General features: G+C 37.8%; 2 protein-coding genes across 2 annotated transcripts; both read left to right on the forward strand.

Annotated features, from left to right (window-relative positions):
- The first annotated feature begins 945 nt into the window (after positions 1-945).
- On the forward strand, positions 946-7,994 carry LOC126809751 (tetratricopeptide repeat protein 22). The gene is made up of 2 exons (XM_050534503.2): positions 946-1,163; positions 4,544-7,994. The coding sequence occupies exon 2, from the start codon at positions 4,563-4,565 to the stop codon at positions 6,687-6,689; it is 2,127 nt and encodes a 708-aa protein (XP_050390460.1). The 5' UTR covers positions 946-1,163; positions 4,544-4,562; the 3' UTR covers positions 6,690-7,994.
- A 1,138-nt stretch (positions 7,995-9,132) lies between these two features.
- Positions 9,133-11,561, forward strand: LOC126809756 (tubulin beta-4B chain). Its single transcript, XM_050534513.2, has 3 exons — positions 9,133-9,189; positions 9,895-10,359; positions 10,746-11,561. Exons 1-3 carry the CDS (start codon positions 9,133-9,135, stop codon positions 11,559-11,561), a joined length of 1,338 nt encoding a protein of 445 aa, XP_050390470.1.
- The last annotated feature ends 5,250 nt before the right edge of the window (positions 11,562-16,811 follow it).

Below are 16,811 nucleotides of genomic sequence, written 5' to 3' on the forward strand. Positions count from 1 at the left end.
TTACGGTCATACAGCCGACACTAGATATAGAGTAACGGAATCTGGCGAGGTTTGCCGAGTGAGTAAAGCATTGATGCCGATTTGGCTTCACTCAACTCCGATTCTAAACCTGTGCACCTAAATGAGAAATACGTGGCTGTTGTTTTCTACGCTGTCTTTACTAGCCTAGTTGGTTTACAACAGTAGGATATTAAACCGTTTCAATTGTTTTCTACATGAACACTTAACGCATGAAGACGGTGGGTAATAATCACAAAATGAAGTGGGGTTTAACCAGAAAGATGGTGGGTAATAATCACAAAATGAAGTGGAGTTTAACGCATGCCTATAAAATTTAGAGAGCAAAATGTTGATTTAGATCAACTAATGGTCACCATATTGAATTGAATATGAATGTGAAAATAATCACAATAGACTGTAGTTCGCCTCCTGCTTCCGAAATGAACACATTTCTTGATAGCTTTGATCAGCGTCGAATGTTTGGTATTTCAAAATTTCGAATTTTGCCGTTGACGTTTATCGTGCCGAAATTTCCAAAATTTACAAATATGACCTATATATTCGAACAACTGAGATCAATCTGATTCCAAGAATATAAGTTCCATTCAAAGTTATTTATTTTATTTTTCGATATTTTCCCGCCATTTTCAATTCATTTTCTGATCCGCCCCGTTTTTAAACGGTTTGATTGATTTTTCTGAAACTTCTGGAGCAGGCAGTCAATCCGATTACAACAATACAAGTCTCAGTTATTTCCTAGATTATTTTTCCGCCCGGGTGCAATATTTCTCGCTACATTTAAGCTTATACCTTAGCGAGCTTTTGACCGATTTTAATAATTATTTTTTCTCATTGAGTTTCTTTAAATAACCCATGACATGTAACAGGAAATGACCGTGAATATGAAAGCTTTCACATCTGTCTGTCAGATCTAGTTATTATTATTATTATTATTGATTTGTGCAATGGGTGACGTGTCGCTTTAGTCTTCCATTATTTAACATTGAAAAGGACGAGGCGTGGCTGAAATAGAACACCATAGCCTACCGGAGGGAGTCAAATCGTGTGGCGCTACCAGTTCAAACCGAGATAATCGACTGCTGGTTAACCGTGATCGACTCAAGACCAGTGGCTACATAAATAGGCCTACGCAGGATACTTAGGTGAGTAGCCTAATATAAATGATGTAAGGTAGTCCATTAAGTGGAAACTGATAATGATATCGGCATTTCTCTTCAGCGGGTATTTCCAGATGTATTCTACACACTGGGTATTCCCAACATAGGAGATAGCTACATTCATATTAAGTTTGTAGAACCTCGTGGACCCGCAAATTGTCTTGTAGCCTATTTGCCCAGAACCGCAAATTGTCCTGTAAATGCCCCCAATACCAACCTACAAAAGAATAAATATTCGACAACCCTTGTCAACCTGTCGGACGATTTAGCTGTTGTGGGTGTATGTTTAGTTGTCTGGCAACCTATATTTTCATGTGAATATATATTTTATGTGTCAAAACAATGAATAACTTCATTTACTAATGGATAATTAAATTGGTCCTTCAAATTACGAAAGTAAAAGTAGAATTTTCTAAGAAACATTTTACTTTCAGTTTTCAATTCACTTGAAATAATTCGGTTATCAAGTCTGCAACATTAATATCCATTCGTCATTCTCGGTTATGGAAGCCTATAACTACCATTCATAATTTCTACTTTGTTCGGTTAACAAAAGTTTTGTGTAGCTATCGCGTCGATACTAGGTCAGATCTATCTGCCAAGGCCACCTGCTATGGCAAGCCAAAGCGGAATTAATTGCAAGACCGTTTTTATACGCCCACATAGAAATGTGGACGTATATTGCCGTCGCCCCCGTCCGTCGTCCACAATTTCTTGTGAACGCTCTAACACCAAAGGTTATCATCCAATTGTTTTAAAATTGATATATGTTGTTTACATTAGTGAGATGAAGAAGCCTATTTAATTTCAATAATTTCCGTTTATAACGTCTAGAGTTATGGCCCTTGTTTCACTTTGTTGAACCTTGTGAACGCTCTAATGCCAAAAGTTAACATCCGATCTTTGTGAAATTTATATGCAATATTTAAATTGGGGAAACGAAGAAGCCTATTGAATTTCAGCAATTTCCGTTTATTACTTTTAGAGTTATGGTCCTTGTTTCACTTTTTTAACCTTGTGAACACTCTAACCCCAAAAATTATTATCCTATCTTTCTGAAATTTATATGCATTATTTACATTAGCGAAACGAAGAAGCCTATTGAATTTCAGCAATTTCTGTGTATTACGTCTAGAGTTATGGCCATTGTTTCACTTTATTGAACCTTGTGAACGCTCTAACACCAAAAGTTATCACCCGATCTTTCTGAAATGTATATGCATTATTTAAATAAGTGAAACGAAGAAGCTTATTGAATTTCGCCTAGAGTTATGGCCCTTGTTTCACTTTATTGAACTTTGTGAATGCTCTAACATCAAAAGCTATCTGCCGATCTATATGAAATTTACATGCATCATTTAAATTAGTAAAGAGAAGAATCCTATTGAATTTCAGCAATTTCCTTTTATTACTTCTAGAGTTATTGCCCTTGTTTAACTTTGTTCAACCTTGTTAATGCTCGATTGATGAAAGTTATCATCCGATATGTATGAAATTTATATGCATCATTTAAATTTGTGAAACGAAAAAGCCTGTCAAATTTCAACAATTTCTGTAGATTACTTCCACAGAGTTGAGACCCTTGTTTCAATTTGTAGAACCGTGTAAACCCTCAAACGGCAAAAATTGTAATCTGATCTGTATAATAATAATAATAATAATAAAAACTTTATTTAATGAGGCAACGTATTTAGTTTGCAAAAAAACTAATCTTCCATGGGTCCCTCCTAAGCTACAAAGACATATATACATGTAATATCAGGATAAATTTAAAATCATTAGAAATGCAATAGCATTTTAAAGTGGGAACTTTGATAAGTCACTCCCAAACTCCCAAACTACAAAACATATACATTATACGAGTAGAATATAGGAAGAACACTATAATTACACACAAAATAAAATAGAATTCAATTGCAAGTTAAAAATAATAAGTATGTCATCAGTTGAATATTATGGTTCCTTCAGTGTGCAAAATAAATGACTTTTCAGTTTAATCTTAAAATTTTCAACATTTTTACACATCTTTATATCAAAAGGCAGATTGTTCCATACAAGACATGCAGAATAATGAAAAGTACGTTTCATGGATTCCGTTTTGCATTTTTGAAGAAAAAGAGATTTACTGGTCCGTGAACGGAGTAAGATATCCGTTTTGGAAACAAGAGATTTTTCAATAAAATAGAAATTTAGATAAAGTGGAGTATTAAATGTAATAATTCTGAATGATAAGACAATTTTATTGTAAAGAATCCTCTGTCTTGTAAAGGCCCCAATTATCTACAAAGGAATAAATATGCGACAACCCTTGTCGACCGCACGGACGATTTAGCCGCTGTGGGCGTATGTTTCGTTGCCTGGCAACCTATCTTTCTGTATGGAAAGAGAAAAAATCAAGTATATAACAATTTTTCATCACCTTCCAAGCATTTTTTTTTCTGTACAAAACGACGTATATCAATAAAGATTATTTTTTTTCCACTGCTGCTCTTGTATTTTGTTAAAATCAAGTCAATTTATACTGTTCTCGGAAATATTTTACCACTATATTCGGTTTTTATAAACAATTCAACAAAATTATTTCTCACATGTCAAGACAAAAAAAAAACGGTCTTGCAATTAATTCCGCTTTGGCTTGCCATAACCTGCAGATTTCCTCAAGGTCACGACTTTAGTAATAATGTCGGAGGCTAGGCCTAAAAATCAATCGTTAATATCTCGGTTCAAAGGGGAGCAATTTGACTGAATTTTTCAGCATATTCCCTGTACATTTTCGAGTTTTTAACTATTATAGTGAGAACTGAGAGCTCTTTATTTGATCTTCCTAGTGTCCCCGGAAGCGAATTTGCCCACTGCAAGATACTATCGACATGGTATTCACCATAAGCCATTAAAATAAGTATGACCAATCTATTTGCTTTGTTGCATCTAGTAACAATTTGTTAAAGATACATTATGGTAGTTCTCACTATAATAGTTAAAAACTAGATAATGTAAAGGGAATATGCTGAAATTTCAGTCAAATTGATCCACTATGAACCGAGATTTTAGAGATTGAATGTTCGGTCTAGCCTCGATCATCATTACTAAAGTCGATAGGATAAAAAAACATAGTCTGGATTATCCATTTCATGATTTAATTATGAATGGAAGTCGAACAGCAAATCGGAACCTAATCCAATAAACATCACAGGCTAACGATGGCATCGAGAGTTGATTATGGTTTGGATAAGTTAATTAATGTCTAATTAATAATTCATATAACATTTCAGGCCTAAAGAAAGACCTGCAATTGGCAGATTTAGCTCTTGCATAATGTATGTTTAATCTAACAATTGATGGTTTATCAATTATTCTTTTTTCAGGATTCCACGTTGAAGCAAGATGGAGGATGCTAGATGTCATTTTGATTTGGATCTAAATGTCAAGACAGCTAGGGACAGACAAGAGGTCGAGACAAGGATAACTATTTTGAAAGGTTATATCAACGGAGGCATTGAACCACTTAAATTAGCCAATAAACATCTACTTGGTTTGCTGTATTATTACATTAATAAGCTTGACGAATCATATGATACTTTTAAATCTATTGTAGATGAAGATCCAACAAATTTGAACGCCTTGGCTAATCTAGCGCATGTCTGTCGTGGGATTTTAAGCACAAAAGAAGCTGCCGAGTATGAGAGTTGTCGAAACCAGGTTTATGACAATGCGGATGAGTTAATTTTAGCGCGCTTTAAAGCAGAACATGCGTATGCGCTTGCTTTTGAAATCTACCATAGTACGCATGAATCACGAAGGTATCACAGATCCAATGAAATGTATGATGAATGTCTGAGCAAGATTTCTGAAAAGGCAGATGCACAAATTGAGAGAGCTGCATGGATGATTTGTAAAATTTGGAACTTTAAAAAACTATTCAATAGGAACTACTTAAAAGAGCAAGAAAAATTCAAAAATAAGGCAATGTATGATGACATCATGCATTTATTGCTCCAGATTCAGAACAATGTTCCGGAAGATTCGACACTGGCCGCTTTAGCATGGGCAAATTTTGGTTATTTTTTCTGGAAGAAGCCTTGCATGCCATCTCATAAAAAGGGTTGCGATGATATGACTGGTATTCAAATGCCAAGTGAGATTAAAGGCACGGAAATGGAAAAATTCTATGATGACCCAAAGAGCTGCTTTGAAAGGGCGTTGCAGATTAAAGAACACAAGGAAGTGCTGGAATTGTATGGAAGTTGGCTTCTGCACAAGACCGACTTCGATACATCTGTGAAAATATTTTCGCGGTCCATCAAACTAGATTCTTCAGACAGTAGCTATTTTTCTTACTGTAAACGTGCAGAATGCCGGTTAACAAAATGTCAAAAAGCGAATACAGCTCTTAATGAACTCATGAAAGCCGCTGAAAGATCGGTTGATATAACCCATGATTTGGAACTTGCTGTAGAAGATTTTGAGCTTGTTGTTCGAGTAAACCCTACTGCTTACACTTATCGACAACTAGGACGCTGTTTTCTTTTGCTCTCCAAACGTGGCAAAGATAAAAGAATACGGGCAAAGGCCCTTGCAGCATACCAGAAAGGCCTAGCATGTTTGGATGGTAAAAAAGATCCATGTCTTCATTTTAAACATGCTGAATGTTTAAAGGCACTAGGAGAGGATACGCAGGCCAGGGTGAGCATGCAGAGATCTGTAGAAAACCAAAATCCACAATCTACCTTTGTTCTGGATATAGAATTCTTAATGACATGGTACATGGAGTTGTGCAACGATGGAAGCACAGAGATTATTCCAGAAGCAGCTTTTTGGTTTAAAATGGCTTTCTCCAAATACAGCAGGAAAGAATTTAAAACAATGACCGTGGCATTGATAAATACAGATATCGACTTCTTTATAAAACTTTTTGGGTGTTTATGGAAAGATGCTAGCCCACAGTTGGAAGAATTTATCATGGATGTCTTGAAAGACATCGAAGATTCCCTTTCTAATTCTCGCCTTCACCAGTTTTTATCGTCTTCTCGGTCTACAGGAAGTGAAACGTCTACTAAGGAAATTAGAGATTCCGGTGCCATGCGACCGCGGAATAAGAAGGGTTTCGAGTATGATTTTTTTATTGTACATAGTAACCGAGACGGGAACTGGGTTAAATTTAGTTTGTTGCATCACATGGAGATCATTCGAAATTTTAAGGGGTTAATTGATATGAGGGATTTTAAACCTGGAAAGACTATTTTGGAAAATATCGAAGAGGCTATACGTGATAGTTACAAGGTTATTTTGTATATTACTGATAACTTTACGCAGAGCGACTGGTGCAATCACGAAGCCCAAACGGCTCTAACGCGTGCGCTAACTAATCGCCAGAAAGGTAGTATTATACCAATTCGAGAAGGTACGACAAAAGTTCCCGACTTCTTGTCGAATGTAACCAATCTCAATATAGAAGAAGGTGTCATAGGTGAAACTGATTTGGAGAGACTAGTTCAAGCTCTTGACGAATGAGTACTATTCCTAATAGTACAGGTGTGCGAGGGGGGAGGGACTTTTAATTTTATGCACCGTTACTTTGGAACAAATTACCTTATTTTATTCGGAAATCTCCATCAATTATTACATTCAAATCGCATTTCAAAACTCATTTAAAATATTCATTTTGTCTTAAATATTGGTTATCAGAAGCGCAACTTTTTACGGTAAGATAACAACATTAATGTTGATTTAAATTGACCAATAAGTCGTGTTTGCAATGTCGATATAGAGTTAAAGACTTCGTTCCTTTAATGCGTATCTCTTAACCGAGAATTACAATCACCCATTTCGTTACAGTATATTACTGTATTTGTTATGACAATCACCCATTACGTCACAGTATATTACTGTATTTGTTATGAATTGTAGCACAAAATTAAAATGTTCTTGGTTGTGATTAGTTGGAATTCCTTCACCATTGGACAATAACATCTGTCTAAATTCGGGGAATTTCAATGCGAAATGATATCATTCAATCGTAGCATTGAAATCGCCGAATTTGGGAGTTACTTTAAATATTGCCCTAATATATATAACAATAATCGTTGGATTTTAACCATTGAAAAGACGGACCACATAGCTTTTTGAATTTCGTCAAATCTTCACAAATATTAATTGCCAAACTATAAAAAAATTAAATTTTAAGTATCTTTTTTTTGTTATTTATGAATATTTCATAGCAGTTCATCTTTAAATATTTATTTATGAATATTTTTTATGGCAGTTCATTTTTTTTCTCCAATTAGCTTAAAACAAGACTCATTTGATCATAGGTGCAAAATATCAAAAAGAACTATATTATTAATACAATGTTCTCTGCCTAGAAAGTGACGCTATTTTGACAAAAACTCAGTTTTGACAAGTCTTTTCTTTCCTTCTTTATTTAGATATAGGGAGAAAGTATGGTCGAATGGTTAGCGCGTGCGCGCTGTATCGTTAAGCCTGTCATTGAGTCAACTGGCATGGTTTCGATTCCCCGGTTGTACGTGACAAAGTGTAGTGTCGCCTGTCCAACCTCGTGTGTTTTTTCCAGGTCGTCCGGTTTCCTCCCACTGCTAAAGACCCCTACGCGCAAGCGAATTATTGAAATATAATTGACCTGGTTTGTGTCGAGTGGATGTTAAACCCCATCTCTCTCTCTCTCTCTCTCTCTCTCTCTTTCTCTCATTTTGTTTATCGGAAGTTTCAGATTAGGTTATGGGTTTAAAATGAGATATTTAGATGAAACAGAACAACATATTGCACACTGTATATGTTATTATTAAAATCAGAAGTTTGTCAATTTGTTGTTCGTTATATTGTCTGAAATGGACATTGATCTATGGTCAACACATTTTATAATAATCCGACAAGGGGAACGAAATAATATAGTTTTATTTAAATTGTGAAGCGCATGGTTTACCCTGGTCAGTGAGCCAGAACTTCGGATCTGGCAAGGAACAAAGTCTAGTCGTTCGGATGGGACGAAAAAAGGAGATCAAACGTAGCGTGCACATTGTCGTATCCGTGATGCCGGTAGTTTGAATCCGAAATAAGATTATGCCGCAGTGCCGCTTTCCGGGCAAAACTCCCCCATACCACATTGTATGGCGTATGGTCATCTCTATTAGCCCATTTTATATTAATTTAAGACGTATTATGAACCGAGGTCCTGACAAAGGACAACGTATAGTCATTCGGATGGGACGAAAAATCTTGTCGTCCTAGTTGAATATTGCACAGCTATTTCCTCATACTGTCATCGGGGAGCCATGGTGGCTCAGTGAGTAAGACGTTGGCTCGCTAACTTGGAGGTCACGAGTTCGATCCCTGAGTTGGCCGAGAAAGTTCATCGAGATTTTCCGACGTGGTTTCTCCTTGTCAGTGGTGCAGGACCGAGGTCCTGGCAATGTTTAGTCGTTCGGATGGGACACACTGGCATTCACGTAAAAGATCCCTTGGCAGTCGGAATTCGATATAAGAGTAGGCTGTAGCGCCGCTGTCCGGGCAAAATTTCTCTCAGAGCACACTGTATGACGTATGCGCATCTTCATTAGCCCATTCGGAGCACAATAGTAGGACGTTAAATCCCCTTTCATTGCATTTATACTGTCATTGAATAAAACGCTCCCTTGAATATTTAAAAACAAAAATTTTAATGTCCAAATGCAATTCGTTTAAAAACTTTATTTTTGAAAGATCTTGCAGTTCTACCCATTGGATAGATTAATTAACTGTCGCATTACGCATTCTATCAATGTTAATCGGGTTGTTGTGATTCATAATTAGATTAATGGATTAATGCTAATCCATTTATTTACATGGAAACAAAATTACCAGGGAGACACGTGACACGGTGTATATAAGTCAAGGTTCATCTATCTTAAACATTCACCCTGTCTTCTAGTTTTCACTGTTAACCTTGTTACCTTCCAACATGAGAGAAATCGTCCATATGCAAACTGGCCAATGTGGCAACCAGATTGGAGCTAAGGTATGTTTAAATAATATATAACTTGTTGAGCTATGCTTTCCTAGGTTTTGAGGTGGATGGGTGGCCGAATGGTTAACGCGTGTGCATTGCATCATAAGGTCTGCCATTGATTCAAGTGGCGTGGTTCCGATTTTTCGCTTCTACATGACAAGGAGTAAGGTCACCTGACCAACCTCATGGGTTTACTCCGGATTCTTCGGCTTCCTCCCACGGCTAAAGACCTTACGCGCAAGCGTATTATTGAAATAAAATTGAACCATTTTTTAGTTCCGAAATGACCTAGTTTGTGTGAAGTGGGGGTTAACTTTCTCTCTCTTGTCTCTTATTTGGGGCTATTAGCCATCAGGGATCACAGGAGTCACATTCTGTTTGTCCAGTTAAAGTATCCACAGGAGGTGCAGGTTTAATTATATTTTAATATAGAATTGGTTGTAGCTATGGATAAATACCATAAATCGATCCTGACATTACGATAACTCCGATAATTAAATTGAGACGAAAAACCGAGGTCCTATGTACACATTGGCGTGCACGTAAAAGATCCCTTGACAGTTGGAATTCGATATAAGAGTAGGCCATAGTGCCGCTGTCAGGGCGAAATTTTCCCTCATAGCACACTATGGCGTATGCCCGTCTTCATTAGCCCAGTTCGGAGCAAAACAGTAGGACGTTAAACCCCATTTCATTTCATTTATTTTCTTTCAGTTCTGGGAAGTAATCTCTGATGAACATGGTATCGACCCAACTGGGACTTACCACGGCGATTCTGATCTTCAGTTGGAGAGAATCAACGTTTATTATAATGAAGCTACAGGAGGAAAATATGTACCTAGAGCTGTTCTCGTCGATTTGGAACCTGGTACCATGGATTCTGTACGATCAGGACCTTTTGGTCAGATCTTCCGTCCAGATAATTTTGTCTTTGGTCAGAGTGGTGCTGGCAATAACTGGGCTAAAGGTCATTATACAGAAGGTGCCGAGTTGGTCGATTCTGTTCTAGATGTGGTCCGTAAAGAGGCTGAAAGCTGTGATTGTCTACAAGGATTCCAGCTAACCCATTCTCTTGGTGGTGGAACTGGTTCTGGTATGGGAACTCTCCTCATCAGTAAAATCCGGGAAGAATATCCAGATAGAATCATGAATACCTTCTCTGTCTGTCCGTCACCTAAGGTAAGAAAGTTTATATACGTTGAAAGTACACGCATCAGTAATCTTAAAATACCATTTCAGTTTAAACATTCATTATGCAAGAGCTAAACCTTTGCACGTCTTTCTTTGCACGTTTTTATCGTACCGACTTTTGTAATGAGGATCGAGGCTATCCTAAAATTCAAACACTAATATCTCGGTTCAGAGTGGATCAATTTGACTGGAATTTTGCGCACATTCCTTTCACATTATCTAGTTTTTACCTATTTTAGTGAGAACTGCCAACTCTTTATCTAATCTTCCATAATGCCCCTTTAATTAAAAGCAGTTCAAAGGGTAGTGAACATGTCTTATCAAATCCAGATCTTTGTTTTAATATTTATTTGTATTTACATTTATAATTTCAGGTATCAGATACAGTTGTTGAACCGTACAACGCTACCCTTTCCGTTCATCAACTGGTAGAAAATACAGACGAGACCTATTGTATTGATAACGAAGCTCTCTATGATATCTGTTTCCGTACCCTCAAACTAACCACACCCACATACGGTGACCTCAACCATCTAGTTTCGGCCACCATGTCTGGTGTGACTACCTGTTTAAGATTCCCAGGTCAGCTGAATGCTGATCTACGTAAACTCGCAGTCAACATGGTTCCCTTCCCACGTCTACATTTCTTTATGCCCGGTTTTGCTCCTCTCACATCTCGTGGTTCCCAACAGTACCGAGCTCTCACTGTACCCGAACTCACCCAGCAGATGTTTGATGCTAAGAACATGATGGCTGCCTGTGATCCTCGTCATGGACGTTACCTCACAGTAGCTACCATGTTCAGGGGTCGTATGTCCATGAAGGAGGTGGATGAACAGATGTTGAACGTCCAGAACAAGAACAGTAGCTACTTTGTTGAATGGATACCCAACAATGTTAAAACAGCCGTCTGTGATATTCCACCAAGAGGCTTGAAGATGTCCGGAACATTTATTGGTAACAGTACTGCCATCCAGGAGCTTTTTAAAAGGATATCTGAACAATTTACGGCTATGTTCAGGAGAAAGGCTTTCCTCCATTGGTATACCGGTGAAGGCATGGATGAGATGGAATTTACAGAAGCTGAATCTAACATGAATGATCTGGTATCTGAATATCAACAATACCAGGATGCTACAGCTGAAGAGGAGGGAGAATTTGATGAAGAAGAAGGCGAAGAAGAAACGTAAATAAATATACGCAAATCAAATAGTTCAACTATATATTTAAATTAATTTATTGATGGCTATGTTCATTGCCATCATGTAAATTACAATAAATCACAATCTGATTAAAATACAGATCTTTATTTCGTTTTGTTCTTTTATACTTTCGATGGCCTCTACTACATGAAGATCTGACCAGACGTAGTGGAAGGTCGCGTCAGCGGTCATACGAGCGGCTTTTGACCTATGACGTTAGACATATAATCAATCAGCGTTGACAATTCTAGTGGTTTACCCACAGTTCCGCTGCACAGCACGCCAAGAACTCGCCGTAACAGACTGTTTCATTGGCTAATTCCTCACATCAACCAGAAAGCCAGTTATATAACAACTCTTCCAGATCCTAGTGTTGTAAAGACAAGTAAAATGAAATTTTGAACTATAAAAAACGAAACGAAATAGGATCTGTGTTTTAATCAGATTGAATAAATAACATACAATATATCTAGCACGGAGTTTGCTATTAACATGTAGCATTTTCATTGACACGTTCGGGAGTATTAATAACCAAGTTGATTGATTTATAGTAATGCCGCCACGCACTCGTGATTGACACTCAACATAAAATGGTTAGATTTTTTTTCGCCACTTCTGAAAAAGAATCGCCAGTACCCCAAAACTTTATCGCCAAAATCAAAATTTAGTCGCCACTTTCATTTTTTTTATCGCAAATTGCGACTTTGGGGAACCACAGCGTGAACCCTGGTGACGCATACTGTTTGTTTGCAGCAAGGGAAATGAAATAAAATGAAATCGGGTTTAACGTCCTACTGTTATGCTCCAACTGGGATAATGAAGACGGGTGTACGCCATACAGTGTGCTAAGTGGGGGAATTTTACTGCCAAGGGATCTTTTACGTGCATGCCACTGTGTACACGCACCTCAGTTTTTCGTCGTCCCATCCGAACGACTGGACAGCTGTAATTGTCAGCCCCCTTCCTCTTCCCGCACCACTGACAAGGGAAGGGGAAACCTCGCGGGAAAATCGCGATGAATTTTCTTGGCTAAGACCGGGAGCGAACTCGTGACCTCAAGGTGAGCTAGACGTGTCTTACTTAGGCACCGTGGCTCCAATACGGAAGCTTTCATTATGATGATTTATTTGGGAACTTTCATTAGAATTGAAATGAGATTGAACGTCATAAGGCCTGTCATTGAGTCACGTGGTCTGGTTTGAATTCCCCGCATCTTCATTAATTGCCCTGTCCAAATTTATAAATCTCGGGTTTATCACTATGCTTATCGGACTCTGTCCTGTATCCGTTACTGCCTGATCCTATACACAACTAATATGAAAATAAAGCTTTTTACCCGACCTCGGTTCTAAGGCTATTTTGGAACCCTTACTGTTTATTTTTCATCGTGATTCTTCTTTGTTTGCCAAAAGGAATCATTTCTTGCCACATCTGACACCAATTTATAATAATCCAACAATATTTTCATGTATAATTCAGCGATCCAAAATTAGAAGTAATAGTAAAAACAGAAACGATTGAATGTAAATCAGTTTGTATACATTCATATAACATTATTATATGCGTTGTGGCCCATTTGTGTCCATGGGATTTAACGTCTAGGTCCAACTAGGTCCCATTTTTTTTTTCAATAATTCGCTTGCGCATAGGGGTCTTTAGCAGTGGGGGGAAACCGGAGGACCCTGAGAAAACCCACGAGGTTGGACAGGCGACCCTACTCCTTGTCACGTACAACCGGTCAATCGACACCACGCCAGTTTAATCAATAATAGACTTTATGATACAGTGCGCTCACACAATAACATTCGGTATTGGTTTCTAGCCATCCTTACACCATACACCTGACGTTGACAATAGAAGGTTGTTATAAAAAAAACATAGTCACTGTGACCAATGCCATTGTTTAACTTGAAAAGATAATAAAAATATATATTCTTTGGGATTATAGTTGCATGACCATACGTCATAAAGACCATCCCCTGGGACAGTTCACCATGGCATACTAACCGGTAAATAGCCCATGGCGGCCATTTGGGACATTAAAACATAACCAACAATGAGCTACTTGCAAAGGTAACAAAAATATATAATCTTTGCTAATCTCATAGTTTCAAGACAAGGCATCGTAGTTTCAAGATGGTAGCTCGGTTCTATCTCTTCATTCCAGTATTTCAGTTGTTCAGGATTGTGTCTGGAAGTTTCGATTCTAAATTTCGCCGAACAGGAGTTTTGGAGGAACTTGAATCGTGTAAATATGCGGATTATAATTTTCCAATATCGGAAACAACAAGCTTTTCTCTGATTGGCTGTGGTGAACGTTGTCTGAATGATGGAGACTGTCGAAGATTTATGTATGATACAGAAACCAAACTGTGTTCATTGTATGAATCCGGTGAAGACTGCATCACACATGAAGATGTGAATCGGAAAATTTGTTTTCGGCTGGTAAGTACGGTGGAAAATTACATTGAAATGGGGTTTAACGGCGTACTTTTCTTCGCCCATTAATGAGAGAGGGGGAGGGATTAACGTCCACTCCACACAAACTATGTCATTTCGGGACTAACACATGGTCCAATTTTATTTTAATAATTCGCTTGCGCGTAGGTGTCTTTAGCAGTGGGAGGAAACCGGAGGAGCCGGAGAAAACCCACGAGATTGGACTGGCGACCCTACTCCTTATCACGTACAACCGGGGAATCGAAACCCCGCCAGTTGACTCAATGACAGACCGTATGATACAGCGTGCATGTGCTAACGCCCATAAATGAAGAATGGCATACGCCATATAGTTCCTGGACAGCGGAGCTAAGGTCAACTCTTATATCAAATCCAAGCTGCCAAACAGCAATCGCCTGTCCAACCTCGTGGGTTTTCTCCGGGTCCTCCGGTTTCCTCCCACTGCTAAAGACCCCTACGCGCAAGCGAATTATTGAAAAAAATTAAACCATATGTTAGTCCCGAAATGACCTAGTTTGTGTCGAATGGACGTTAAACCCCATTTCTCTCTCTCTCTCGCCAAACAGCAAAACATGTATTTTACCAATAAGATAAATTTCAAACTTTAGTTAACAAAAGAAAGCAAGGGACAACAAATAGTCGTTCGGATGGGACGAAAAACCGAGACCTCATGTACACATTTGCACGCACGTAAAAGAACCATTGAAGTTGGAATATGATATAAGAGCAGACCGTAGCGCCGCCCATTCCGGGCAAAAATTTCCCTCATAGCACACTGTATGGCATATGCCCGTTTTCATTAGCCCTGTCGGAGCAGAACAGTAGGACGTTAAACCCCATTTCATTTCATTTCATTTAACAGACAAAAAAGGTGACCTCGTGAATAGGTATTTTTCTTTTCGCCATGGGTATTGTTTCACGAAATTTTAACTAAAGATAAAATCCAAATTTTAGTAGATACTTATATTTTGATTGGCTAAGCGCTAAAATCAGTCTAATATTATCCAGTCAAATTACTAAAATTTGGATTTTATCTTAGTTAAATTTCGTGAAACAGGCCCCAGGACTCTGGCCTTCGTATAACATGTAGGTACTATTTTCTAAGTAATTGAATTCACTAGATCGGAGAACACGAGAAAAATAGAAACAGTCCGTATATTCCCTTGTTTTTATTCATTCTGTCCGTAATAAAAACATGGTAACGCACGGACTTTTTCTATTTTTCTTACAATTTTTTTTTTATGAATTGTCAGATATCCTCTAACAGTCTCACACAACAACTTTTGGTCTTCGAAGGATCAGTTATATGGAGGGATAAATCGCGTTTTTCTTTTGCGTTCGTCACTTCCATTTCTTGAAATCTTCACTACACATCTATCGTAAAAATGATCTCTGTGTTAAAATTATATTTGGAACTTGTTTAACGAGTTATATCACATATGTGATAATGACTGACACCGAAATTTTCCTTTAATGAACAAAGTTATCTCCCTTATTTTAGGTCAACTATTATATTTTTTTAATTACAGATATCTATGTGTAATGAAATAAACTGTACCAGATGTCCTATTGGTTACTATGGTGATCAATGTCAAGATATCATACAAGGTAAATGTTTATGATCTCAAAAGTACTACCATTAAAAGCCAAGTAAAGTTGTCTTCCCGGAAGTAGATTTGTTTCGGTTTCTTGATTTTGTAACGGTATAATCCTTTAGTGGCATTTACTGATTGGAAACATAACAAAACTACCAAAGTTATATGGGACAACAATCACTGGTTTATTATACACGAGAGCAACGTTTCGATAAGTATCCTCTTATCGTTATCAAGCACAATTTCACAAAGTTTATATAGTCGATTTCAGAATAAAAATCTTCAAACCAATCGCGAAAATTTACTTTTGCAAGGCGCGGCGATAGATTTCTGGACGCATGCGGTACATGGCTAGACTCCTTCCAGCACGCTTGAACTCATGTGCGTCACACATGAGCAGGTCGGGGTAGGGGGGTTGTTGTTGTGTTAGTTGTGTTTTACGTCAGACATTTGATTAACCAATCAGCATTGATGTTACTAGTGGATTACCCAAAGTTCGTGTAAAACACGCCTAAAGCTCGCCGTAACAGACCGTTTCATTGGCTAAGCCCTTACATCATTCAGAACACGTCAATGATAACAACTCTTCCAGATCCTAGTGTAGTAAAGACAAGTAAAACGAAATTTTGAACTGTAAAACGAAATGAAATAGGATCTGTGTCTTAACCAGATTGCAGACCTTATGATCAGAAGCGTTAGATCACTCAACCCAGCAAACCACCATAAATAAGAAGACCTTTAACTATGATTTCAGATTGTTCGGATGGCTATCAAAAGTCAGTGACTCCACAGAAAGGTCTACTGTCCTTCATACAACCAAAGGTAGATGGCACAGTACTGGAGGTCATCTGTTCATTCAAACATGTCGGATTAACATACATTATTCACAGAGATGGACGCTGTAAGGAAACAGATTTTAACAAAACATGGAATGAATATTCTACTGGATTTGGAAATGCACATGGTAGTTATTGGCTGGGCCTTGAAAACATCTTCAATATTCTTCAGAATCATAACAGATTTAAGTTGAGCGTACTGTTCATATTCGATGGTTATGTCAGCCAGGCGCAGGGCTACTACCGTGATTTCAATATATCCAATGTCAACGATAATTACTCAATTAGTCTAGGTCAATTTACAAATCATCCAATGGGTGAATCTGGCGATAGCTTAACAAATGGCA

The sequence above is a fragment of the Patella vulgata genome, chromosome 2 (genome assembly GCF_932274485.2).
Source record: "Patella vulgata chromosome 2, xgPatVulg1.2, whole genome shotgun sequence".
Taxonomy (NCBI): Eukaryota; Metazoa; Mollusca; class Gastropoda; family Patellidae; genus Patella; species Patella vulgata.

Coding starts and splice junctions, on each gene's coding strand:
- LOC126809751 (XM_050534503.2), top strand. CDS start 4,563: ATGGAGGATGCTAGATGTCATTTTGATTTGGATCTAAATGTCAAGACA.
- LOC126809756 (XM_050534513.2), top strand. CDS start 9,133: ATGAGAGAAATCGTCCATATGCAAACTGGCCAATGTGGCAACCAGATT. Junction 9,190..9,894: donor GCAACCAGATTGGAGCTAAG/GTATGTTTAAAT, acceptor ATTTTCTTTCAG/TTCTGGGAAGTAATCTCTGA. Junction 10,360..10,745: donor CTGTCTGTCCGTCACCTAAG/GTAAGAAAGTTT, acceptor TTATAATTTCAG/GTATCAGATACAGTTGTTGA.